Source organism: Equus caballus, chromosome 4, assembly GCF_041296265.1.
Source record: "Equus caballus isolate H_3958 breed thoroughbred chromosome 4, TB-T2T, whole genome shotgun sequence".
Taxonomy (NCBI): Eukaryota; Metazoa; Chordata; class Mammalia; order Perissodactyla; family Equidae; genus Equus; species Equus caballus.
The window spans coordinates 65,517,383-65,544,779 of NC_091687.1; the positions used below are offsets into that span (position 1 = coordinate 65,517,383).

The 27,397-nt window shown below is 47.6% G+C and overlaps 1 protein-coding gene and 1 long non-coding RNA gene across 5 annotated transcripts in view; one reads left to right on the forward strand and one right to left on the reverse strand.

The window, feature by feature from the left end:
* Positions 1 to 27,397, forward strand: part of MINDY4 (MINDY lysine 48 deubiquitinase 4) — a 113,789-nt gene that overhangs the window by 18,164 nt on the left and 68,228 nt on the right. For all 4 annotated transcript variants that reach the window (XM_001500529.5, XM_070264768.1, XM_014739157.3 and 1 more), the window contains exon 5: positions 244 to 665. In XM_001500529.5, the coding sequence (XP_001500579.2) occupies positions 244 to 665 (422 nt within the window). The remainder of the gene's footprint in view (positions 1 to 243; positions 666 to 27,397) is intronic.
* The window catches only part of LOC138923794 (uncharacterized), a 28,076-nt gene continuing 19,659 nt past the window's right edge, over positions 18,981 to 27,397 (reverse strand). The window contains exons 2-3 of the long non-coding RNA XR_011437918.1: positions 20,517 to 20,726; positions 18,981 to 19,858 (exon numbers count right to left, since the gene is read on the reverse strand). This is a non-coding gene — a long non-coding RNA (uncharacterized lncRNA). The remainder of the gene's footprint in view (positions 19,859 to 20,516; positions 20,727 to 27,397) is intronic.

The following is a 27,397-nucleotide window of genomic DNA, read 5'->3' on the forward strand; positions in this document are numbered from 1 at the left end:
CTGTGTAGGGACTGAGGCATGCTCTTGGGTTCTGTGGCTGGGGCGCCATGGCAGTGTTACAGAGGTGGTAGCCGTTGAGCATCTCCACAAAGAATAGGTAGGATTTTAAAGAGAAAGAGTTGGGGATGGGGAAAGACTTCCCTGGGGGAGGGAACAGCATGGGCAAATGCTTGATGTGGGATCCAGTATTTCCCCACCCCCCTTGAAGCTGTTCCTCACTGCTTTTGTCCTTGCCCCTTTCAGGATCCCCTCCGCAAACGCTCCCTGAGGCGGTCCCCCGCCTTGAGCAGCATCACCCACCCCCACGAGGAAGAGAGCCCCAAAGCGCCCGAGTTCTCCCACCGCACCCCAGCCTGTCCTGCCCCACAGGAGGGCCTGGCGTCCAGCCCCGGCTCCAACTCCAGGAGCCCCCAGGGCCCGCTCAGTGAGCTGATCCCAGAGAAGCGGAGAACGGCGCCCAGCAGCCCTCCTCACCTGCCGAGCAAAGGGCTGCCCCAGAGGGGGAGCGGCAGGGGCAGAGACCCTCCAGAGGACAGCCCCGCTGTGGACTCAGAGGCCGACAGGATGCCCTTGAAGTTCTCCTTGCCCGGCGGGAATGCCAGGACAACCCAGGAGAGGCTGGAAAGAGCATTCAAACGGCAGGGGAGCCAGCCCCCGCCCCTCAGGTGAGCATGCTGTGCCCAGGTGACGGCTTTTCCCAGAGAACCGTTCAGTTCCTAGCCGCTCCTTGGCTCTCAGAGCAAGCCTGTGAAGTAGGGAAGGTGATCGTGGTCACTGTCGGGGGGAAATCAGCCTGGAGCTCACACACCCGGGAAGCTTCTGGGGAGGTCTCCTGAGTCTCTCTTAATTCTTACAAAGTCAACAAGGTGTTGGCAGGTGGTCCCCGTCTGAGCCTGCAGCAGCATGGTCAGGCTGATGCGATGTGAGAGACGTTTCCTGTGGGAGGCTGGGGATACGGGGGTGAATCAGCTCCCACAAGGCTCCTTTGGGGCCATTTTTTTTTTTTACCCCATCCTTATTCTTTCTCCTTGATGATTCCTACACTGATTTTTGAATGTTAAACCCACTGTACATTCTTGGAATAAACCCCACTTGGCTATGATATATTATCTTTTTATATGTTGTTGGATTCAATTTATTAATATTCTGTGTAGGGTTTTTGTCTATAAGTTCATGAAGGAGGTTGGCTGGCAGATTTCCCTTCTTGCAACAGCCTCGCCAGATTCTGGTATCTAAGGTATGCTAGAACTGGTCCCTCTTTTTTCTATTCTCTTCTTAACTGCTATTCTGGGGTTATTTTCAAAATTTCTTACATATGATTCTTACTATTGATTGCTACCATTAATTGAGTGTTTACTTAGTGCCTGACACTATGCCAGGCACTTTTCATGGATTATTCTGTTTCATACTTGAAAAAACCTGAAAGGAGGTATTATTATTCCTCAATTTACAGATGAAGAAATACAGGCTAATAGGGGCTATGCTCCCAAGGTCACATACCTGGTAATCGAAGGAGCTGGGATATGAACCCAGGCCTTTCTGAGTCCAAAGCCCACCGTGCCTGTAAGCGCCATCTTGTACTAGTTCGGTTATTGTGTGTGTTTGTATGTGTGTGTGTTGTGTATATTTTAAGCACTAGTAATATGTACATTCGAATTTCTACAGGGGTGGGTATTAGTAGAAATATTGGGCATCCTGGTTTGTAATACTGGCATTTTTAGTCATTTTCTGTGCACCTAATATGTGCCAGGCCCTTAGCCACTGATGGTGCAAAACAGCTATAATCCATTAATTCCCTTTGTGATCATCAATAAGCTGGGCTTACTTTGCTTAATACACTTTGTGGCTATTTGCTGCATATACATATAGAATTCTTATAGCTTCCTGTTGGGCAGACTTTTCTATCATGAAATCTCTATCTCTAGTAGCGCTTGCTGTCTTGGTGTCTATTTAGGTATGGCTACCCCAGTCTTCCTTTGATTAATGTCTTCATGGTATATGTTTTTCCATCCTTTTACTTTCCTCCCTTCTGTAGCCTTACACTTAGGGGTGCCAACCAAAAGCCTGTGGGGTTTACCAGGATCCTTCCCTCTATTTTTTATTATTATAATTTATTTAAGTGAAAAAAACAAAAACAGTTCACCTATTTCTCCCACCCCTATCCCCCTCAGCCTTCTGTTTTTGTAATTTTTTGTGTGTGTGTGAGGAAGATTGGCCCTGAGCTAACATCTGTGGTCAATCCTCTTCTTGTTGCTTGAGGAAGATTGTTGCTGAGCTAACATCTGTGCCAGTCTTCCTCTCCTTTATATATGGGACACAGCCACAGCGTGGCTTGACAAGAGGTGTGTAGCTTTGCACCTGGAATCCAAACCTGCAAACCCTGGGCCACTGAAGCAGAGTGTGTGAACCCAACCATTATGCCATGGGGTTTGCCCCTGCAATATTTTTTAAGGCTACAAATGTCCCTCTAAGCAATGCTTTGTCTGTATCCCACAAGTTAACATGTTATATATAATTTAGTTTAAATATTTTCTGATTTCCTCTGTGATTTCTTCTTTTGACCCATGGGTTGTTTAGACATGTATGGACTAATTCAAAACATTTAGGCTATTTTTCTGGTTATCTTTTTGTTTTTGATTTCTAGCTTATTTCTACTTTGGTGATATATACCCTGTATGATTTCAATCCTTTGATATTTTTTAAGATTTCTTTATGGTCCAGTATATATTTAAGCTTATCTCTTATAAGCAGCATATATTTGGAATTTTTAATCTAGTCTGATAGTTTTTTAGTTTGGTTGGAATGATTATGGTACTTATATTTTCCTTTAGCTTGAAGAACTCCTTTTAGTGTTTCTTTAGCAGGTGTGCCACAATAACTTTGTTTTCAGCTTTTGTTTGGAAATGTCTGTATTTTCCTTTATATTTGAAAGATGTTTTCAATAGGTATAGAATTCTAGATTGGTGGGGTTTTTCCCCCAACACTTTAATTACGTCATTCCATTGCCTTAGGTTTTCGTCATCTCTGTTGATAAATCAGTTGATGTTTTTATTGTTACTCTTTTGAATGTGATGTGTCTTTTTTTAACCTCTGGCTGTTTTTTTTTTCTTCTTGGCTTCTTTTAAGATTTTCTCTTTGATTTTCAACAGTGTTCCTATGATGTGTCTAGGGCTGGTCTTCTTTGGTGATTCTACTTGTGATATGTAGAGTTTCTTGAAGTTTTGGGTTGACACCTTTCATCAGTTTTGAAAACTATTGCCTATTATCTTTTCAAATATTGCTTTTGTCCCATCCTCTCTTTTCTCTCCTGGCACTCCAGTTATTCATATACTAGATATTTTCATTGTGTTCTATAGGGTTTTTAAAAAATATTCTTTCTTAGATTTACCATCTTTTTTTCTCTCTGTACTTCAATCTAGATAGTTTCTCTTTTTTCTTTTGCTTTTTTGGTGAGGAAGATTGGCCCTGAGCTAACATCTGTTGCCAATCTCTCTTTCTTTTCCCTCTCCCCAAAGCACCAGTACATAGTTGTATATCCTAGTTGTAAGTCATTCTAGTTCTATGTGGGATGCTGCTATAACATGGCTTGATGAGTGGTGTGTAGATCTGCACCCAGGATCCAAACTGGTGAATCCTGGGCTGCTGAAGTGGAGTGCACAAACTTAACTACTCGGCCACAGGGCTGGCCCCTAGATATTTTCTCTTGATCTATCTTCCAGTTCATGTTACTTCTCTTCTGCCATGCTATTAAATAAATATAATAAATTCTTAATTTTAGTTATTTTAGTTTTTAGTTTTAGTATTTCTATTTCTTTTTAAAAAATAGATTTCAGTCTTTTTTTGAAATTTTCCATCTCTTCCTTTATTTTCTTGAGCATATTATTCATAGTCATTTTAAAGTCCCTGTCTAGTAACTTCCATATCTGGATCATCTATGGGTCTATTGCTATTATCTGTTTTTCTTTCGGGTTTTGGTCATTTTGTTCTATTCCTTTGCATTTCTGATCATTTTGATTGAATTCCAGATGTTGTTTATGAATAATTGTATAGGCTACCTTCTTCCAAAAGAGAACTTAATTTTCCTTTGGTAGATATTAATCTCTTGTTAGTTACCTTCTTCCAAAGAGAGTTTAATTTTATTTTGGAAGATATTAATCTCTTGTTAGTTTTAGACTTTGTAAATATCTTCTATCATTCTGTTATTTGTCTAACTTTGTCCATTATCTCCTTTGTTGAATGGAAATCCTTCGTTTTGGTGTAATCAATCTCTTGTTTGGCATATAATTTGCATTTATATTTTTTTAATTTCAATTTTTTAAAATTGAGATTCATAATAGTTTACATCATTGTGAAATTTCAGTTGTACATTATTTCTTGCCTGTCACCACATGAGTACTCCTCTTCACCCCCTGTGCGCCCCCCCACTCCCTTCCCCTGGTAACCACTGAACTGTTTTCTTTGTCCATGTGTTTGTTTATATTCCACATATGAGTGAAATCATGTGGTGTTTGTCTTTCTCAGTCTGGCTTATTTCGCTTAGCATAATACCCTTCAGGTCCTTCCATGTTATTGCAAATGGGATGATTTTGTCTTTTTTATGGCTGAGTAGTATTCCATTGTATATATATACCACATCATCTTTATCCAATCATCAGTTGATGGGCACTGGGGTTGTTTCTGTGTCTTGGCTATTGTGAATAGTGCTGCAATGAACATAGAGGTACTTTGGATTGTTGATTTCAAGTGGTTTGGGTAGATACCCAGTAGTGGGATAGCTGGGTCGTATGGTATTTCTGTTTTTAGTTTTTTGAGGATACTCCATACTGTTTTCCAAAGTGGCTGCACCAGTTTGCATTCCCACCAGCAGTGTATGAGGGTTCCCTTCTCTCCACACCCTCTCCAACACTTGTGGTTTTTGGTCTTGGTAATTACAGCCTTTCTGACTGGTGTAAGGTGATAGCTCACTGTAGTTTTGATTTGCATTTCCCTAATGATTAGTGATGTTTGATTTGCATTTTTGAAGCTTTCTTTATTAAGTTCTTTCTTGCTTGTAGGTTTCAATGATATTCTTCTATATTTTTTCCATTAACTTTGTAGTTTTAGCTTTTACCTTTATGGATTTGCGCTTTTGTATTTGTTAGGATGAAAAGATCCACTTTTATTTTTCCCTTTATAGGAAGAGAGTTTTCCCAGTACCCTGTACTCTACAGTCAGTTCTTTACCCCCACTGATTTATGAAGCCACCTTTATGCTGTACTATGTTCCCAGGTAGACATGGGTCTGTCTTTGAGCTCTCTATTGTGTTTCATTGGTCTTTTGTCTTTTCTTGGCTAAAGCCACATGGCCATAGCTTTTATTACTATGGCTTTGTAGTTGTAGCTTATTATCTTGTTAGGGCCAGTCCCCCTTCTCCTTTCATGTAGGACTGGCGTAGCTGTGTACAGATCTTTATTCGTTCTACAGCCCTTTTTTTTCTGTTCACCCAGCGTGTCTAGCTTATTCCTACATGAGGGAGAACCGCCTTGTCCCCTTGCCCTAAGGGCCCTGCTCCCAAATCGTCTTGTGACTGTCAGTCAGATGTTCTGTACTCAGAGTGGTTTTCTTTGACTCACTTCGCCTCCACCCCGTCATCTCTAGCCTGCTTTATTGTCATCACGGCACCTATCATTACCCGAAACTATTTTACTTATTATGCCTTATTTGTCTCCCCCACAATAGAATATAAGTTTCACAAGAGCAGGGACCCTCGTATTCCCTGTACCTGGAATAGTGCCTGGTACACAGAAGGCACTCGATGAATATTGGTTTCATACTATTACTAACAACGACGATAACAAAATAAGCTTTTGATATTTTGTGCAAAACACCTGTTATAAGTATTTTATGTAAATTTATTTTTTTAATTCTCGGAAAAGTTCTATGAGGGAAATACTATTATAATCCCCATTTTACAGATGAGGAATCTCACTCGGAGATGTTGAATTACTTGCCCAAGTTTATATACCAAGAGGCAGCAGGGGTTTGAACCCAGGAAGCCAGCTCCAGAATCTAGTGAATACATGAATACATGAATGAATGGTGCCACCTCTCCGCTTGAGGAGAAATCCTTTCCGCAGCCTTTAGATGGTGACTGGCTTCAGCTTGAACACCTCCAGGGATGGGGAGCTCCCTTCGTCCCACAGCACTTTGGCATGATTCTGACTGTTAGAAAATTCTTCTTCACATTGAGTTAAAATCTGCTTGCCTATAGTTTGATGCAGATGGCCATATTTTGCCTTCCAGTGCCATAACATGTTTCCAGGGCTGGAAAAGGGAACAATGCCTCAAACCTAATGGAGGGGAGCATTCTTAGGCTGCAGTGGCCTGGGAGAGACGGTGGGTTAAGGAGAAAGAGGAGTGGCTGGAGTATCAGGAAGCCTGGGTTCTAGTCCTCGCCTTGTCCTGGCTGACCTGGGTGGGTCATTTTGTCTCTGGACTTCAGTATCCCTGACTGTAAAAGGTGGCCACTAGGTAGATGGCTTCCAAGTGTCCTTCCAGCTCACACATTCTGCTGGCCTATGATTCTTACTTCCAGAGTTATTCTGGGCCCTCTGCTTCAATCATTGGATATTTACTGAGTACCTACTGTTTACAGGGCACTTAAGAGGTATGGCACGGGGGTTCTGGGAGTCTGACGACCTGGACTGGCAAACCAACTCTGCCCTTTCTAACTGCTGTGGCCTTGGACCAGTTATTAAACCCTTGAAAGATGGGACGGCCTTTGTCTTATAGGAAGAGGGTAGCAGGTAAAGGTGCTTCCACAGCCCCTCCCCCCAGTACAGGAGAAGTAGAACCTGGGGTCTTTACATGTGTTTACCAGTGTTGACCTTTGTATAGATCAATCAACAGACATTTTGGGGGCCTTGTTGTTTACCTACCACTTTCCCCTATTTGCTGGGCACCATGCTAAGCACTTGTGTATGTTATCTCTTTTGCTCTTTATAATAATCCGTTGAGATGTATTATTGTGGGTTTTTTTTTTTTTAGTTCTCATTAAGTTCTTCTCCTCTTAAGTTCTGAACAAACTGAAAAATAAAACAAAGGGTATCAGTTAGATTGGAGTAAAATACGTATCATCTCTGTGTTGATAAGGGGAAGGTAGAAGACACAGCCAGTCCTGAGGCCTGGGGGTCCAGAGTAGACAGACCTCCCACCTCATCTCGGGCCCAGGGCAGGTCACCTCACATGGCCACATGGCAGGAGGGGCTGGCCCCTGGAGGAAGCAGCTCACGCCCAAGAGGAGAAAGGGTGCAGCTGAACCTAATACTCCCCTTTGTTTTCTTTCCCAAATTAACCAATCAGACAAGTCACGCTTCCTCCCTCAGGATGGGGTGAGTAAAGGGGAGGAGAGTAGAGGTCTAGAGGAGGGGAGACCAGAAGGGCACCCTCCAAATCCCAGAGGACAGTGGGAGTTGACAACAAGCATCCTCCCACCCCAGTGAATATTATCCCCACTTCACAGATGAGGAAACCGAGGCACAGAGAATTTAAGGGACCTGTCAAGGTTCTGAGTAGATGCATGTCCAAGGCTCACAGTTTGGAGAATGGCATATGGGTTGGATTTCAGCGGCCTCTCATCCCCTCAGCTGGGCATCTTGTGCAGTGCACATACTGCATAACTGTATGCAGTCCCCTTGATTTGAAACTGGGGCCAGAGTAATCCCACTTGCTAAACCTAACTGCAGTCCCTGCCCTTCCCAGCACCCCCGCCTTCATCAGTTCTGCCTGCCGTCCTCCCTTTCATTTCATTCAGTTCAGTAAACATGGGTCTGAGTCCTCATGTGTATCAGATCCCGTGAGCTCCTCAAGCTGACAGAGACGTGTGCATATGTGATTCTTTTAAAACATGACAAAGGACAGTGAGATGCCAGCACACGCTCCATCACTCAGCCCTGATGAAGCTGGAGGGAAGGTGGCTACTGGAGCCTTCTCTGGGCCTCATAGTGTCAGGTTCAGGGATGGCCATGAAGTCACACCCAGGGCCAGGGACATGGGCAGGGGGAGTGAGCGTGTGTCCTGGGAGAGAGGGGGCGGGTGGAGGACGTGACTTACTGAGATATTAGGGCACAAGAATATCTGCGCAGTCAGGCCTTTCTAACTCTGGCTCCTTAAATCTGACTCTGTTGCTGAAGGGACTCTTTTCTGCTTTGACTTTTGTTTCTTTCCTGTGTCCTCTGATCTTAGAAGATGCTTAGAAAATATGTCGTCTGGGCTCCCATTGTGGAGGTCGTGGTTGTTTGGGGCTGTCCGTCCTTTGTCACTGGCTTGTCAGGGCTGCGCTTGTTGGGTTCCGCTCACGATCCATCAGATCTGCTGGGACTCTGGCCCTGACGCGGACAGTCTCCAACCCATGCCTCCGTCTGCCTCCTGCCTGCGCTCTGTCCCGGGCAGGGCCTTCCTCTGCACGTTCTCCTGTCTTGCTGTCACCCACGCTCCTGGCCCCAAGTAGCCCCTCGAGAAACCTCAGACGCAGGACTAAGAGCACGGGAGAGGTAATTCTTCGTTACAAGCCCCCAGAGCTAGGTGTTCCAAGCCTGGTGGCTCCCCGGGTGGCACTTTGTGGAGGTCGATAGTCTGGTTGGAGGCGACCTCCCTTGTGGTGCGTACAGCCCTCTCTCGGGGCATGCTGGCCTGTCATTTGTCTGAGAGTCCCTCAGAGTGAATCTCTGGGCCTGCTGATGGCCACATGGACCCTGCTGTGGTTGATTTTCTGCATATTAGCTCAAAACATGTCATGCCGGGCATCTGGCAATAGGAACTGGCTTCAGCTTGTGATTTCCAGGTGTGCGTGGGCTGCAGAGGCTCCGGCAGCTCACTTTTTGCCCAGTCTTCTTTGGAAACGTGGATGTAATCATGGTCATGAAATTGAGAAGGGTCGTTGCCCTCCCTTGGGAATTCAGCCCATGGCAGTGGCCACAGCAGCCGTAGCCAGGTGCCAGAGCCACCAAGCGAACGTGTGTCCCCTCAAGCAGCTTGAGCCATGGGGCCTTGGGAACCAGGAGCACCAAGATGGGAAGGCTCATGGTATAGATGGGGATGCTGAGGCCCGGAGAGGGGCATGGGCCTCCTCAGGGTCACACAGTTCCTTGTTAGGATCAGGGATCAGATGGCCTGACAGTGTGGGCCAATATGAAGGTCTATTAGTTCCTTATTGTTGGTGTAACAAATTATCATAAACTTAGTGGCTTGGAAACCACACAAATTTGTTACCTTACAGTTCTGGAAGGTAGAGGTCAGAATTGGGTCTCACTGGGCTAAAATCAAGGTGTTGGCAGGGCTGTGTTCCATCTGGGGCCTCTAGAGGAGAACCCGTTTCCTTGTCTTTGTCAGCTTCTAGGAGCCACCCACCTTCCTTGGTTTGTGGCTCCCGTCTTCCATCTTCAAAGCCAGCAGTGTTGAGCCCAGTCCTTCTCAGGCTGCCGTCTCTCTGGTTCTCCTTTTTCTGCCTCCCTCTTCCCCGTTTAAGGAGCCCTGTGATTACACTGGGCCCACCTGCATAAGCCAGGCTAATCACCCCATATCCAGATCAGCTGATTAGCAACCGTGTCTCCTTCCGCAACCTTATTCCCCCTTGTCAGTAACTCAGCGCTTTTGCAGGTTCCGGGGATTGGGATGTGGACATCTTTGGGAGGTGGGAGGCCTTCTCTGCCTGCCACAGAAGGCAACTGGTTTTTTCCTGCAGCATTTAAAATCTTTTCTGGTCTCATTGCAACTATGAAAGTGTTCACCTTTATCCTCTCAGTCTCCCTTTCTATCACTCCCAGGAGAATTGTTGTTATTTTCACCTTTTCCAGGCGTTCTCCCCTGTCTGTCTATCTGTGTCTCTTTTTTTCATGTGGGGCATGTGTGGGAAGGGAACTGGAAAAACCCATGGATATGTGGTCCCAGGGAGCAGCAGGATTAGGTGTGCAGAGGGTGCCTGGCTGTGGGGCCTGCCTTGGTGGCTCCAGGGGCCTCAGGGTAGTTGTTTATTTCATGAGCATTAATGGATTTCACTCTGGGGAAAGGGGGTGTCTTCCCAGAATACAAGCTTAAAGTATGATAGAAATGGAGGTTTAGTTGGACTTTTTAAAAGATATTTTCAATTGGGTGTTTTAAAAAGCAGGGTGGAATAGATGCTCCTTTAGGACCCATCTCAGTTCTTAACCTCGTAGACTGTCAGGGCTGGAAAGATCCTTAGAATCCAAGCCCTTCATTTGGCAGTCAGGGGACAGGGCCCAGAGAGCAGAGGGGAAATGACTCACGTGAGCTCTTGCAGGTGTTGTAAAGTCCTTTCATAACCTCTGTTTTCACTGTCTAGCTGTGTTTAGAGCATTTACCTTAAACAGGTATGGTCCTTCCTGTGTTCGGTATGAACCTCCAGCACAGTTGTCACCAACCAACATATGACGTCCTGTTCCTCATGGTTTAGGAGAGACTTGATTTCAGACCCTGAGTTCCTAGAGTGACATCCTCAAAAAAACTCTGTCAATTCACAAACATATCCATTTACTTGTTCAATTTATTAACAGCTGTTTAGTAATGGCTGTAGGGTGTGAGAGCCGGCCCCTACCGGCTCAGAGAGCTGGTCGTTAGCATCTCTTCCCCACTCTGCGTTCGTGACATCGAGGTGGTAGCTTGAAATTGGTCACGGTGGGAATATTGGCACCATGGAAATTGGCAAATGCTGCACATGAGTGTCCCCCTCCCTGGAGAGCCAGTTGTTAATGTCTACCACCACGCAACCTGTGATGGCCTACTATGTGCCAGACACAGTTCTAGCCGCTGGGGATTCCGTGTGAATGAAGCAGACCAAGTCTCTGCCCTCTGGGAGCTTTCGCTTCTGATGGGGAGAAGCAGCCCCCAACAACACCCAAACAACTAAATAGATGACATATCTGAGTGCTGTGAGGACACATAAACCGAGGAAGAGTGATAGGGAGCCCTGGGTTGGGGGCTGCTATTTTACAAAGGGGTAGCCAGGGAAAACCTTTCTGAGAAGGTGACACTTGAGAGGAGACCAGACAGAAGACGGGGAACCAGCCCCTTGATCCCTGGGAGCAAATGCAAAGAGAGAGCAGCTGTGCGTAGGCCCTGCGGTGGGAGCATGTTGCTTAGTCAAGGCTGGAGTGGATGGGGGGGGGGGGGGGGGGCGGAGGGAGTGAGGGCCTGGAGGCTGCTGAACACACTGGCTTTTTCTCTAGGAGACACTGGAGCCTTGGGAGGTCGAGCAGAGGCGTGGAATGAGCTGACTTGTGTTTCAGTAGGATCCCTCTGGCTGCTGGGTTGAGAATGACTCAAGGAGGCAAGAATGGAAGCAAGGAGACCAGTCAGGAGGCGACTGCAGTGGACTAGAGAGAGCTGGGGTGGCTTGAATCAGGGCAGTGGCAATGAAGGTGGCGAGACGTGAGCTGGGTTACATATATAACACAAAAACACACACACACACATATATGGTAGACTCAACAGGATTTGCCCATGGGTTAGATGTGCTGTATTAGAGAAAGAGAGCAGGCAAGGATGACTCCAAAGTTTTTGGCTGAACAACTATAAGATGGGGTTGCCATTCCCTGAAATGAAGAAGAATGTGGGAGAAGCAGGTTTGGGTCGTGGTCATGGGGCCACAGTCCATATCCCTGGCCTGCTGTGATACTTTCTGTCAGGCCAGTGGTGTTTCTTTGTTGACTGGCCTCCCTGTGGCCTGTGAGTCAGGGGCCATGTGCCTGGAATGCACAAATGTGGCCAGTCAGCTGTCCTGTGGGTCTCATTTCAGGCCCTGTTGCTGCTGTTGTGACAGGACAATTCTTTTCTGGCCTTGAGGTCTTACTGAAGCTGTTAAGAGATTATCTCTCATACCAGGACTATTACTAGAGCCCAAGTTAATAGGATTGCTCACAGCTATTCTCTGATGACAGTAAAAGCATCTGTCTTGGCTTTAAGTTGAGCACTTATTTTTCCCATGTTTGCAGGCGGAATTTCTGCCTAGGTCAGATCTCTAGCCCTCTCTGGGCCTCTGTGCTCCTGTCTGTAAGGGAAGGGGCTGGATGGACTGCTCTTTAGGGGTTCCTCCATCTCGGACACCTCCCCATCCTACATTCTCCACATCGCCTTGGGTGTGCCCAGACTGAACTTCTGCCTTCTCTGTGATCCAAGAAGCACAGTCTGTTCGGCCGACCTCTGAGACTCGTCTGGGTAAAGGATGAGCGTATAAACCAGGGCCCTGTGCCTGTGGAGTCCCTCCTAGACTGTGGCCTCCTATAGGTGCATAGTAGAATGGTTTAGGGCTCAGCAACCTGGAGTCACCCCCAGCCCCGAGCATGAGGGTCTATAGCTGGAGGCCTGCTGACCTACTGGTCCTGGCTGCAGGGTTTGGGGTGGGGAGGCAGCCTAGCTGCTGCCTGGTTAAATCCTGCCATTCTAACCCCTTTGCCTGTTACTTGTTGAATGCTGTCTGTGTTATGGGAGGTTCCCAAGAACTGTGGTTCTGGCACTGGCCCTGTGGCCAAGTGGTTAAGTTCACACCCTCTGCTTTGGTGGCCCAGGGTTTTGCCAGTTTGGATTCTGGGTGCAGACATGGCACCGTTCATCAGGCCACGCTGAGGCGGCGTCCCACATATCACAACCAGAGGCACTCACAACTAGAATCTACAACTATGTACTGGGGGGCTTTGGGGAGAAGAATAAAAAAAAAAGAAGATTGGCAACAGTTGTTAGCTCAGGTGCCAATCTTTAAAAAGACAAAAAAGAGCAGTGGCTCTGAAACCATGATCCCTGGACCGGCAGCATCTGCATCACCTGGGTACTTGTTAGAAACACAACTTGTCTACCCGACTCAATCGGAACTTTGGGGGTGAAGCCCAACAGGGTCTTTAACCAGCCCTCAGGTGATGAGCTGCAGACCAAGGTGTGGGAAGCAGTGCCCTGTAAGTGCAGCCTGAGATGGAGGGTCATGTGCTTGTCATTTATTGGGGGGGTGCTCTCAGGAGAGGGGCAGTGAGGGGAGCAGGACGGGGCAGAGAAACGTCTCAGCAAGGATGTGTGATCTCAGTCTAATCCTGCAGCGAGACGAGAGTGTGACTTGTTCCAGAGCTGGTCCCACCTTAAAGCCGGGAGTGGGCTTTTCTTTTCCTGTCAGTCATTGGCTATGGGTTGCCCATCCTGGGGTTGGGCGGGCGGTGTGCCACCTCTGGGGCGAGTTTGGTAAAGGGCAATTCTTTGGAGAAGGTGCAGCTGTGAGCCCTTAGCAGCCAACATGGACAGCAGCTGGGATGGGTGTGCCCAGTCAAGGGCATCCAGGCAGGTCACCAGTGTCTTCCACATCAGTTCTCATGGCTTCTTTTACAGTCACCAGCTCCCAGTGTTAAAGTAAAAATAGACAAGCTGCAAAGCCTGCTCATGGACATCGCCTCTGGTGCGTAGCATGCTCTAATGGGGCAGGCCAAGCAGGGATCGTTTACAGGTGAGGATGCAGACCCCAGACGGGGAGACTGGAATGAAGCCCGATAGAGGCCCACAGCCAGCCCCTCCCATCATGACACCCACAGCCCTCGTTGCAAGAGCGCCCTGTTAACTCGTCACTGGCTTCCTGGCTGGGTAATGTCCTGTGGTATCAATCAGATGGGAGGTGTCTCTTGAGCCCCCTCGGTGCCCAGATTAGGCTCTGGGGATGTGGAAGGATGAGACGCCTCCCTGCCTCCGAAGCCCAGGGCCTGCCTTGAGGCTGCAGGAAATTGGGTGCTAAATTGTGGCCCTCCCAGAGGAGTGAAAGATCGGGGAGCAGTTAGGGGGCGCTGATGACAGGGCAGGAGGGCCCTGGGCTTGGAGAGACTTCATGCTGAACCAGTCACTTTGGGCGAGGAGTGGCTGTGACTAACCTGCCTTATTCGGCAAGGTCTCTACAGCCTGGACACAGCCATGGCTCCAAAGCATTGGTGTCCTTGCCTCTGTGTTACAGCCAGTAAATAGTCAATGCCAGGGATCCAGCAGCTCTGACATTGGGGGTGCCTCTTCAGATCTTTGGCCTTTGCAGGAGAATGGGCAGCAGGTGGCAGCACATCTTCATCAATCTTCAGGACCCCAGGGACCTTGACTGGCCTTGTGGGATTTTGCTCAGCAGACACTCGCCAGGCCCCTACCATGGAGGATGCCCTCAGGGGAGAGAGTTGAGTGAATCCCAATCCCTCCTGGGTCCCCAGCCCCTCCTGGGATCAGGAGCGGAGGCCAGGAGGCACACAGATGCCTGGCTGCGTCCTGAGAGGGAGTGAATAATGCCATCTGGGGCCTGGCGGGGTTTGGAGAGGATGTGGCGCTTGCGGTTTATTGACTGTTCCCCATATCCCAGCATCCCAAGCCTGACAGCGTCTGCACCTCCTGGGACGAGTAATGGGGAGAATTTCCATTTTAATTTGTCTGTGCACATGATTTGGACTTTATGTCAGACTAGAGAGGTTCAAAATTAGCTGACTCGTGAAACAACACACAGTTGCTGTCCTGTGTGCCAGAAGCCCCGTGTGGACATGTGGCCTGCCTGGGGCTCCTGCGCTGGTCCAGCTTCACCTTCATAACTGCCTCCAGGGACCTCTCTTCTGTGGCGGGTGCAGCTGCCTTCCACACCCGCCGTCGGCGCCCTGTGCTCAGCTGGTTCTCCTCCCGCTTCTTACCCACATTTACCCTACATGTACGCTGCCAGTCCATGGCGGAATGCCACTTCTCGCTCCTGCTGAATGCTGGCCTCTTCCTAGCTTGTGCAGGAGATTAAACATGAGAAATGGCTCCAGTGCACATTACAGGCCACGTGGAGACCTCCAGGAATGAGTCGATACCCCTGCCCTGTGTGGTAATTATAGCTGCTGGATACCTTCAGTGCCAGGGTTTCCGAGTCTTTGATCCAACGCATCTCCCAGGGGAAAGAGACTTCCCATGACTCAGATTTCCTTTGAGATCAAGAAAGTATGGCTAAAGAGGTGAGAGAGTGTCCACACCTCTCCCTGAAAGGGTGAATGATCTCATTTTGTCCATCTCTGGACATCAGACTTCCAGCTCTGAGATCCTCCTTCTGACCACACCTGGGTCTTGCCAGCTCTGCCCTAGGCCCAAGTCCATGGCATGCAGGCTGGGAAGATGTCCCATGCAGGGGAAGCAGCTGCTGCTAGACGGAATGAGGCTGTTAAGGCTCAGGGATAATTTTTTGGAGAAGAGTGTCAGGGAGCGGGGGAGGTGTATGGAGAGTCTTCTTTCCTGGGTGGTTCTTTTTTTCCTCACTCCAAGATGCTTTTATCTGCTGGTCTGCCAGCTAGCTTCCTGCAGATCCTGGCTACCAGAACCCCATAGAGAGGCCCATGTAGAGGTCAATGACAGGGACAGGCTAAGAGTGAAGCAAGTGAGGCATCTAGGATGCAAAATTTAAGGAGGCACTCACTCTCAAGGTGGTTCAAGTGTAGCGTAGGTGCCCGTATGAACCTGAGAGCGAGTGCCTCCTTAAATTTTGCACCCTGCGCACCTTGCACGTCTCACCCTAATCCTGGCCTGGTCTCTAGAGTCTGGTGCTTCTCTTCTGCTCCTCAGTATAATGGATAACCCTCAATATAGCGAGGACTTATCTTTACTTCCATGAAAACTCCTTGAGGGCTGGAGTGGGCCTTCTTTCTTTCTTTCTAGCTATATTCCTGGACCTGGCAGTAAATATTGAGCAAATGAGAGACTGTACTTAATAAGGAGAATGGAAGGGAAAATTACGCTGATCTGTTTAGGATAGTGTCATGAAGCTTGAAGTGATAATCTTTAATAGAATTGGAACAATCCAAACTTTACCTTCAACTTCACTTGTTGGCATTCATTCATTCACTCCTTCATTATTAGTATATTTATTTAACCAACTAATCATCCAAGCGACCAGTCCTCCATCCAATCCACCAACCCACCAACCCATCACAACTGTGCTGTCCTGTTTTTAAGTCATCTTGACTGTTGCTTGCTTTAGGAAGTCTTTCCCCATCTCTTCCCTGCTCCCGTGTCTGGACGTGGTCCCCTTCTCATTCCTCTCACAGCACATGTCACAATAGAGAGAGCTGACGGGCTGCCTTGTTTCTCCTGCTGGCCTGTCGGCTGCCTGAGTATGAGGGCGCGTTGTCTGTGACCCTACCTCCTTCAGTTCTGCTCAGAATTGTTCCACACTTATTGGATGGAGCTGGCGCTGGATTATTGGCTTTGCGTTGGGGCAGGGGGAAGTGAAGTGTGAGGTCTTCCCTTCACTCAAGGAGCACACAGAGGAGTGGGATTAGTGATTTAGCAAATAGGAGACGTCACCTAAAAATAGGAGGCAGCATTGAATGGTGGCCATTGAGGTGCTGTAGGATCTTAGAGGAGGGGGCTGTTCCTGGGCTGGGCCTTGAAGGCTGAGCGAGGTTGGAATAGCCCTCTTGGGGGCCAGCTAAGGGCCTCACTGCTGTGCCTGGACATACTCTTCTCTCTTCCGTCATCTTCCTCCAGGCCTAAGATGTTTTAGGAAAAAGTTTGCTGGTGTCCCTGGGGTCTCATTCCTAAAGACTAAAGTAGCTGCCTTACTCTTCCTCAGCCCTTTTTTTCTGGGGCCTGCATTGGGTTCTGCTGCATTTGCAGACATTTTTGGATGATGTGCACTTAGGGTGGCTCATGGAGAAACAGCCTAAGCTTCCCTAAGGATTAGGGAGGGGCAGTGACTTAGGGAGTGGATGGGTCTCCTTGTTCCCACTCTGAGTAAAACTCTGATAGGCTGGCTACCTTGGCTACCTTAGGGGCTGGGGTAGAGAGAGCTGAAATCTTTCTCCTGCCGAATCCCATCCCGTCCTGCTGGAGTGGGCCTTCCCTCCTGGTTCCCCAGCTGGTTTTCCCAAATGGCGGCCGTAGGATGAACTGGTGCTCTGACTCACGCGGGCTAGTGCCCCCACCTTGGAAAGATGGCCTTTGATGCTGAGTTCTGTCAGGGGCATTTTGGGCAGAGTTCTTCAAATCACAAAGATGACCTGCCAGGGCGGTTTCCTGTATAGCTGGATTCCGTGTGTGTGCCTCATTCCAGAAAATTCTATTTTGTTTTCTCTGCTCATTCCACAAGAAGTTACTAAAGCCATGGGATTCCTTCCATTTCCTGTTGAGGCCGGTTTCACGGCCATGGGTCCCTGAGAAGCGGAGCCTTTTCCCAATAAACAGTTTTTGATCTCAATCGAAATACATGTTATTTAGTTTTATTCAGTTCAACAAAACATTTATGGAGTTCCTCTTGCTCGTTCAAATAGTGCTGGGGAGAGAGATGTTGAAGATGAGGGTCCTGCCCAAAGAAACTGAGACATCCATACACATGACTGTTCTGCAGGATTAAAAAAACAAAAAAACACAAGAGTGATGAGGGGACAAGAGCAGAGTGCCATGGAGCTGGAGTCTGGATTCTTTCAGGGATAGTTAAGCTGCTGGTGTTTACTGAGTCCTCCCTGCAAGACGGGTCCGTTGCAAGAGCTTCAGATGTGTTACCTCATTTGATCCTGACAGCAACACCAGGAGGGTTATGGGCTCCATTTCACAGGTGGGGAAACTGAAGCACAGAACGACCAACCAGCCTGAGTTCATGCGAGCAGTCTGGCTCGAGGGTCCTCAGCCTTAACCACTGTCCTCTGGCCCCTGTCTGGGGAAGAAGGGCTCTTGGGGAGCTGACATTGGCAAGGATGTAGAGGGCCAGTCTGGTAATTCGGGGAGTGGAAGCATCCCCACCAATGTGAGCATAGGCAAAGAGGAGGTCAAGCTGGTGTATCTGGAATGCAGAGCGTGTGCGGGGACGAGGGGCTGGGGAGACTGGAGGACTGGACTGTGCCTTGAGAGATGGGCTAGAGCGCAAGAGAGACACGTAGAAAGGTCTCTCACATTTTTGGTGATGCAGTTGTTATTTTTTAACGAGTTGGAACTGTGCTTCAGGAAGATTGGTCCAGGGTTGCTGCAGGACTGACCAGGATGACCTGACTGTACCAGAGGGATGAGGAACAGGGGCTCTGAGAGGAGGACCCAGGACTGGGTGTGCAGGGAGGTTGTGGGCCTGGAGGACCAGGAGGCTGGGAATGTGATAGCAGAGGTAGGGGACCTGCAGCGGGAGGCACTGGCTGCATCAGGACATGGATGAGGAGTCTGTTCCTAGACACATCCGCTAGAGCTTTTGATTCTACGGTGAGGCGTGGGGTAGACATGCAGATCCTGGGAAATGTTGGGGGAGAGGTTGGGAGAGAGGCATTTGGGAGGTGCTGGCATGGGCCCAAAAGCTGAAGTCCTCAGAGGGGTGGACATTGCCAAGGGCGCATGATAAAGGCACCCAGGTCAGAATCCTGTAGTGGGAGAGCCACATGTTTGGTGGGAAAGAAAAGGAGTGGTCAGAGCAGAAGAAGGACTGGGGTGGGGGAGAGGTGAGGTAAGAGAGGGTCTCTAGGAAGCAGGAGGTTGGCAGCTTTGACTCTTGGGGGGTTGAGGAAGGTCACTAAGTCTGGTGACAGGAGTGGCTTTGGAGAGAGCACATTCAGTAGGGTTCTGGTAGCAGGAGGTCAACTGTACTGGGTTGAGGAATGGTGGTGGGGCGAGGACATACACAGAGGATGGAGCTTTGTAGAAAGTTAGAGGTGAAGGGAAGCATGGGGACAGGATGGCAGCTCACGAGGGTAGAGCGTTAGGGAACAGGGTCCTTTTCCCAGGACAGAAGAGCTGTGAGCGTGTTTGTAAGCTGAGGGCTGGGCGCGGCAGCTGAGAGGAGAGACTGATCATTCGCAGAAACTGAGGAGGCAGGAAGTGTGTGCTGGGTGGGGTCGGGAGCAGGCAGCGCTGACAGCAGCCAGATTCAGTTTCTGCCACAGTCGAAGATGATAATGGATGTCCATAATGATGGCCCCGGGCATTACAAGTTTCTAAAGTACCTTTTAAATCCCCAGTGAAAGAGCCACTTCTGTTCGGCAGAGTTTTTGAGTTATTTGAAATTTATTCCAATTAAGCAAAGCTTTGTGAAGTTATTGAGGACTGCTATTAGGGAAACACTGCATTTTATTGTATTCAGAGACTTTGAAACGCGGCTGTCGATCTTTAACATGTTTAGTAACTCTCAGCCTGGGGAGGTTGAAAGGGCCTGAGATTTAGGATTGAACAGATCTGCCCCTTATAAACAGGGTGACCTGGGGCACAGTGTTTTTTTTTTTTTTAAATCTCTTTGCAGCTTAATTTCTTCATCTAAAAAATGGGATGATATAGCCACCTTTTATGGCATTGTTATGAAGAATAAGTGAAATAATGTATATGAAATATTTGGCCCACAATGGTTACTTTAATAAATACTTTCTTTTCTACCATTTGGTTAGATGAACACCCCATTTCTTAAAAGAGTGGATGTATTCCTGAATAAATGGAAATTTTGTGAGAAAGTGATGGGAAGTAAGGTTAGAGCCAGATCGTGAAGGTTATGATGGTCAAAGAGAAATGTTCACATCCATTGTGTGGGCTGTGGCTGAGGGAAGTGAAGATCAGAGCATGGCCTGGGTGCCTGGGACTCAGGGCGAGTCTGTACCAAGGGGCCAGGCACATAGTAGGCCCTCCGGGGAGCATTTGTGGATTGAATTGCCTTCCATAGGCATTTCTTCCCCTTTGCACTGAAGCCAAGGTGAGGCTGGTCCATTTTAAAGCTCTGGAGGTTGACATAGATGTACGCCCTGCTTTTCTCTTCCAGAGTTCTCTGGGGTCCAGGCCTGGGCAGTGGGCTGGCACCATGAGCTGCCCTTGCCTGGGCCCACGTGGCTGTGGTCCTCCACCTCACAGCTTCTGCCCTGGCCCAGGGCTTCATGAGCTTCTGTGAAGGAGTAAAGAGAAATGGGAAGTCCATGAGAGGCAGATGGTGTTCCTATAATTGATGATGTTGCTTCCTTTGGTCCCAGGGTCACTTTGTTCAGCCTTTCACCCTTCAGATAAGATTTCTTTTGAATGAGACAAAAAGACAATCAAGCAAACTAAAAAAGTCACTGATAGAAACCAAGAACAAGTACTCTGGCACCCTCTGAGACTGGAGGCTCTTTTGCACGGCTTAGAGCCAACTCCCTTATTTCACATTCACCACCTTATGGAGCAGTGACATATTGAGTATTCACGTTCCAGAAGCTACTGTGTAGAGGGCCGATGAACTTATAAGGGCATTTGACAAGTGTCTAGGAACCGATGCCAGGAACTGCCAAGAAAATCCATCCACACAGACTTCTACAGCCCAGAGTCCCTCCCGCCCCAGCCCCTGTCAGCTTCCTCAAGTCACTTTCTAGCCTAGATGCAGGCGAGCAGGCATCCTTAAGTCCACTACACTCCTAGGAGTGTATTAAAAGGAGAAAAGAGAAGTTGAAAGTATCCATTTTAGATAAAAACCGAAAGTGGATCTGGCCCATTTAATATTTAATAAAGACATTATGACTGATCTGTTATCCTTCTTTTTAAAGAAAATAACTCCAGAAGAGTGCACTTACCAGATGCAAGGATCTGGGAGAGCTTAAAGGAGAATGTTGGTTTTGAAGAGTGTTGTCATACAAATAAACCCCGCATGGGTTTTGCAGGAGCTGTCCTTGTTCTCAGGAGATCCAAGCTGAAGCTTTTAGGGATGATGGTTTGTGGTAGCTGCAACTTGCTTTCAGATGGATCAGCAGAAAAAAAAAAAATGTGTGTATTTGTGGGTATATCTGTGTTTGGAGAGAAAAAGAGAGAAAGAGAGAGGGAAGGCAAATATGGCAAAATGTTAACAATTTGTCCCTATAAATGAAGGGTGTACATACTGATGTTCATTGTATTATTCTTTCAATCTTCCTGTAAGTTCAACATTTTTCAAAATAGAAAGGGAAAATACACATGGAACAAAAAGGAAAAGCGAATAGTCAATAGAATCCATCTTTCGTCTTTCAGTAAAGATCGTAAAGAAGTGTAACAAGGTCATAGAGTGTCACGAAATGCTGGAATCTGGGTGAGGTGGCAGTATAAAACACAAGCACCAAGGAAACACCCAGCACAGCTCGGGGTGGAGTGTGGTAGCCCCATCCTTGTTATGGATGGGCCTCCTCAAGCCCTTTAACCTCCAAGGAATGGGTGGCTGTTACAGAAACGATAGCTTACACATGTTTTCCAGATGCACAGAAAGCTGCCTCTTCCAGGGGTATCCTGGTGGCCACTGCAAAGCAGATTCCTATCCTCCCTCACCAGATCCATCCTCCTACACCAGCGCTGCTGAGACTGGAATCCACACCCCCACAGCCTGGCGGTTGAGGCTGGCTGTGTCGTCCCTCTCTTGCCCTCTCTCGACTCTCTGGATGTTGTCTCGAAACCCCCAATCTTTTTTTTTTTGGTGGGAATCTCTTCTTTTTTTTTTTTTTTTTTTTATTGAGTTATTGATAGGTTACAATCTTGTGAAATTTCAATTGTACATTAATGTTTGTCAGTCATGTTGTAGGTGCACCACTTCACCCTTTGTGCCCACCCCCCACCCCACCTTTCCCCTGGTATCCACTAAACTGTTCTTGGTCCATAGTTTTAAATTCCTCATATGAGTGGAGTCATACACAGATTATCTTTCTCTTGCTGGCTTATTTCACTTAACATAATTCTCTCAAGGTCCATCCATGTTATTGCAAATGGAATGATTTTGTTCTGTTTTGCAGCTGAGTAGTATTCCATTGTATATATGTACCACATCTTCTTTATCCATTAGTCTGTTGATGGGCACTTAGGTTGCTTCCACGTCTTGGCTGTTGTAAACAGTGCTGCAATAAACATTGGGGTGCGGGGCTGGCCCCGTGGCCGAGTGGTTAAGTTCACGCGCTCCACTGCAGGCGGCCCAGTGTTTCGTTAGTTCGAATCCTGGGCGCGGACATGGCACTGCTCATCGGACCACGCTGAGGCAGCGTCCCACATGCCACAACTAGAAGAACCCACAACGAAGAATACACAACTATGTACCAGGGGGCTTTGGGGAGAAAAAGGAAAAAATAAAAATCTTTAAAAAAAAAAAAAAATCTTTAAAAAAAAAAAAATAAAAATAAACATTGGGGTGCACAGGACTTTTGGGATTGCTGACTTCAGGCTCTTTGGATAAATACCCAGTAGTGGGATGGCTGGATCGTATGGTAGTTCTATTTTTAGTTTTTTGAGGAATCTCCATACTGTTTCCATAGTGGCTGCACCAGTTTGCATTCCCACCAGCAGTGTATGAGGGTTCCTTTTTCTCCACAACCTCTCCAACATTTGTTGCTATTAGTTTTAGATAGTTTTGTCATTCTAATGGGTGTAAGGTGATATCTTAGAGTAGTTTTGATTTGCATTTCCCTGATGATCAGCGATGATGAGCATCTTTTCATGTGCCTATTGGCCATCAGTATATCTTCTTTGGAGAAATGTCTGTTCATGTCTCCAGCCCATTTTTTGATTGGGTTGTTTGATGTTTTGTGATTGAGTTGTGAGAGTTCTTTATATATTAAGGATATTAAGCCTTTGTCAGATATATGACTTGCAAATATTTTTTCCCAGTTAGTGGGTTGTTGTTTTGTTTCAATCCTGTTTTCATTTGCCTTGAAGAAGCTCTTTAATCTGATGAAGTCCCATTTGTTTATTCTTTCTATTGTTTCCCTTCTCTGAGAAGGCATGGTGTCCGAAAAGATCCTTTTAATACTGATGTCAAAGAGTGTACTGCCTACGTTTTCTTTCAGAAGCCTTATGGTTTCAGGTCTCACCTTTAGGTCTTTGATCCATTTTGAGTTTATTTTGGTGAATGGTGAAAAAGAATGGTCAATTTTCATTCTTTTACATGTGGCTTTCCAGTTTTCCCAGCACCATTTGTTGAAAAGACTCGAAACCCCCAATCTTTTGATTACACCCACATCATGAGGCTCAATGTGACATTTCCAACAGGAGACTGCCTGACATGGGTCCAGCTGCTTCACATGGTTCTTATATTTGTTCTGGAAAAAGCTCCAGATGCTTTTGGTCAAAGCTCTTCCTGTTGGCCACTTTGCTGGGTCTGTTTCTTGCCCACGCAATCCAGAAGGGGCTGCAGTCTATAGGCCCTTGCATGTCTGCCCCGCTGGGGACAGGTGACTGTGGCAGAAGGGCGCAGCCTGGAGAAGTGAGCACTCCAGGGCTCCGGAAGGCCTGTGCTCTCCGTCTCGTGCCTGGGTGTTTGGATTCAGATCCCTAGAAACCAGGGAAGACAGAGCCTTGCCAAAGGGCTTCATTCCGCTTCTGCAGAAGTTTCACTATTAAGGAGAAAAGAGATTGTGCTGCTTTGATTTTTTTTTCCCTCTCTTACAAACTCACATGAAATATTTTTACCTCTTAAGGATCTGGGAGGGAATACTTGCCCTGGGCTACAATTCTAATTTCCCACTTCCTGACTTCTTTCTGAGGTGGGCCCTCTGCTCTCCTGCTTTGGGGCTCATGGAAAGTTCCAGCATAGATTCCCCATCTTTGAGCAGCTGTTCTCAGCCACTTCCCAGCTCCCCACTGAATACCCCCACCTGCCAGGCCCCTCATCCATGAGCCATCTGTGCTGAATAGCTGGGAACCCTCATTAGGGGCAGAAGTGGTACCTCTGGAGGAGTGGGGAGGGAGGGGTCCCCCACTCTGGTTGGTACCCAAGGACCCTCACACCCCATTTCAAGTGAAAATGGCTCCCAGGAGAGGCACGGGGAGGCCGCCTATCTGGCACAGGGACACATCTAATTTTAGCCAGGGTGTGCTTGTCCTGAGTTGGGGCTGGCTCACCCATGGAAATTCCACAGCTCTGTGTTTTTTTGTGTGTGAGTGGTATAATGCTCAAAGTTTGCAAAGCTAACCTGGGCTTAAAGCAACATGTTTCTTTCTCTTTTTAATAAGAAATGTCCAGGAAACAATCATTCCTCTCTGCTTTTGGAGTTGGTCAGAATTTCCTAGAGATTCCTTTTTTGTGATGGGGCAATGTGGGATAGAAGAAAGAGGAGCTCCAGGAGCCAGTCTTTGCCGGGCCTTTCTCTGTAGGGACTTGGGCAAGACAGTGCCAGGGTCTCTGGGTCAGAGGAGACGTTGGGTCATCCCCCTGGTACAGTGGGTCACTGGCAACTCATGGGTCAGCAAAATAAAAACAAAATCAAAAACCAAAACCCCGGGGGGACCAACTCCAGGTTCAGATCCAGACTTTGTGGGCCTGAAACTTACACAGTTTGGGCGGCCCCTTTAAGACAAAGAATATAAAAGTTTCTCATTTTTTCAAATTTTACAAAAATAGAAGACCATGCCAACACATTGCTAGGTCCTCTTGGAAGGGGCCTGTGCCAGCGAGGGTCCCTGAAGCTTAAGCCCCGTTAACTTCATGGCAAATCAGACCCTATTCAGGTTGTTGTTATTATTATTATTATTTTCCTGGCTAAGTGAGAACATTAAAATAATTTCATAAAATTTAAATATAGATACAATCTTGAAATAAAAGTCCAACCTTAGGGAACAAATTAAGCCTTGTGAAAGATTCACTTTATGTTGCTCTTTTTCCTCATTTCACCATGGACCTGTATGTCACGTACTGGTTTTGTGTTGGACAATTTCCAGTTTTCTAAGCCTCAGTGTCCTCATTTGTGAAAATAGGGCTAAGAAGTCCCATGCCGCCTCCCACGCAGCCCTTTTGTGAGAGTGAAATTAAAAAGCATGCTTTTGCAAGTGCTTGGTAAAGTAGAAAAAGGGACCGTTTGCCCAGGGACACTTGGGGAAAGACAGGAGCTCCAGAACTAAGTAGTATTCAAGGTAAGCCTCCTCACCTTTTCTGAAAGTGAGTGAATCCAAATTTCTTTATTTTCAAGTCGGTAATGAAGTTAACCTCGGACCCTGACAATGTGGTTTCAGACTTGCTGCTCGTGGCTCTTTTGTTAGTGCTTACGCAGGGGAATGTTGTGTGAGTTCAAAATGGAAATATTTCATCCCAGCAGTTGTTTCAAGCTGCCCTTTGGCATATTTAACCAAACAGAACCTAAGTGGATTTAATGTTTAATGGGACTCGGAGAGAGCTGGCCTCTGCCGTTGGGGCAGGTCCTTCCCTGGATCTCTGGGCCTTTATTAGGACAGTAAAGGGCAGCAATGGTGCCAAACAGCAGCTTCTCCTAGCAGCTAAGTAAACATCTCCTCACGGCTTTCCAGTCCTCTATGGAAACCGGTGACAACTCTGATGTAATGTCTTTGTGTAGGCCTTCCCTTTTATAACTCCAAGGGTGACTGTAGACTCCTCGAGACGGGGCCAAGTCAATCCTTTCCATCCTGGGCTCTCACACCAGCCTCGGGGAGGGCAGGGCCAGGGGGATTCTTTGTCTTGGGTAGATTCATCCCACTGGATCCTCAGTCTAATGCCAGGAGCCCTAATCAGCACAGCCTTAGTGATGCCCCCTGCTGGGTTTGCAGTCTGGGGCTCATACCGGGGAGTCCTCATGGGTTAGGCCGGGTACCATGTCACGTCTCTAGCTCTGACCCTAGTCATTGGTCTCATCTAGCATCTCGGGATGGTTGGGCTTGGCTGAGCCATGCAGCCGCTTGCCAGTGGACAGAGGGGAGGAGGCAAGACCAAGAGGAAGGAAGATCATGGGCTAGCAACATTGTGCTTGGTGAACTGCACAGCTCAGGTGAGTGAAGGGTTACTCAGTGGATTGACCATGTGCCAGAGAGGTGTTCCCTAGAGACTGCTTTCCCTTCAATAGGATATTTTTCTTTCTGGGGAGTAACATCATCTCTACCCAGCTTTTTACTGCCTGTTGAGCAGCACCTCCCTCTTGGCATCAGTCACCTTGTGGAGCTGAGCTCAGCCACACCCGGGAAACTGCAGCCTGTGACAAGAGCAGGAGATGGGACTTCAGAGAGCCTCAAAGCCCTGCTAGCTTGTGCCCCTTAAGGGAAGAGCAACCAGCCTGTCCTAAGGCATCTTGGGTCTTAAGAAAACGCAATTGGTGCCTCCAACGTCCAGCATGGGATAGATGGAAATGAACCAAGATGAGAGTCTGGAGCCTAAAATTCTATTTCTGGCTTTGCCTATGACCCAGGGGACCTTGGCAGAAACTCTGCGCCCTTCCCCTTCCCCTGACAGGGCTACTTAATTAGACTAGATGGTCTGGATTGGCTTTCCCAGCCTCTCCAGATGGACGAGCTGTATCTGGGTGAACTCTGAGTACTCCTCAGCTTCCAGAGGGAGCATCCATTAAACACCAGCTGTATGGCAAGGCTTTGTGCCAAATTGGGAGATTGGGAGAGTAATATAAGGGAAGGTTGCATCTGGTACGGTTTTGTTTTGCGAATTGTATGTCCTTGAAGGAACTCTCCTAGTCTGATGTCTTGGTGACCAGAGTAAATTTCTTCCCTGTTCCTGGAATGTGCCTGATCCAGCCTGACTCAAGGAAGGAGAAACGTTGGACTGACTTTCAGATCTTGCTCTGGCTCCTCACACTTCTCGTCAAGGGTGTGTGCCAGAGCCCTTGGGGAGGCACGCATACGGAAAGATAGTTAAGCTGAGAAATTATCACCCCCAAAGAACAATGGTTCAGGAGGTTGGAGTACAACGTGTGTTCTCTCCACCCAGACAGGCAGAGCCGATGGCTTTTCCAGGAGGATGCAGGGCTATCAGTGCCTCCCCCTGCCCCCGCCAAATCTGTCCTCACCGGGCGATCCCTATCTTTGTCCAATCTTCGTCATTGTGGACCCGGATGAGAGAGACTTGGGTATGCAGCCCAATTCCCAATTAAGGTTTTTTACTAGTGTCAGGAAGATAATCTATTTGGGTTGAATTGTTAAGGCAGATTGCTTTCCAAACAGAGTGCTTTCTCACAGGAAATGTCAGACCGGGCAATTCTAGTCAGCTTTTCCACATCCTTAAGAGAAAAGAAAAGAGAGAGGAACAAAAAAAGATTCTTTTTATGTGCTGAAGGTCAGCAGTCCAAGAACTGGCAACTGCAGAGTGTTAAAACTGAGATCTGTTAAAGTCACTACACGTCGCAGTGGTTGGTGCACATGATGACTTCTTGATAACTCAGCCTTAATGGGACCTCTTGTTCTTTACGGATTAATTTTAAAAATGCTTGCCAATCTGGTGGCCCGGGGTGGAGAAGTGCTTCCTGAGATGGGACCCGAATCCCAACAGGCTGAGCACCTGGGAGGTGAAGACGCCTGAGGAGTTCCCTTTCTCTGCCAGAGCTCAGTTTCCTCATCTGTAAAACCAGAGCTTATGCCAGGTGACCCCTGAGCATCTTCCAAGTCTGACCCGCTGCGAGTCTGTACCTTGTCTTTGTGTGGGGAGCTTGGCCTGAGCCTCTGTAGGAAGCCACAGAGAAATGGAGGGTAGGAAAGTGAAAGCAAACAGTCTTTT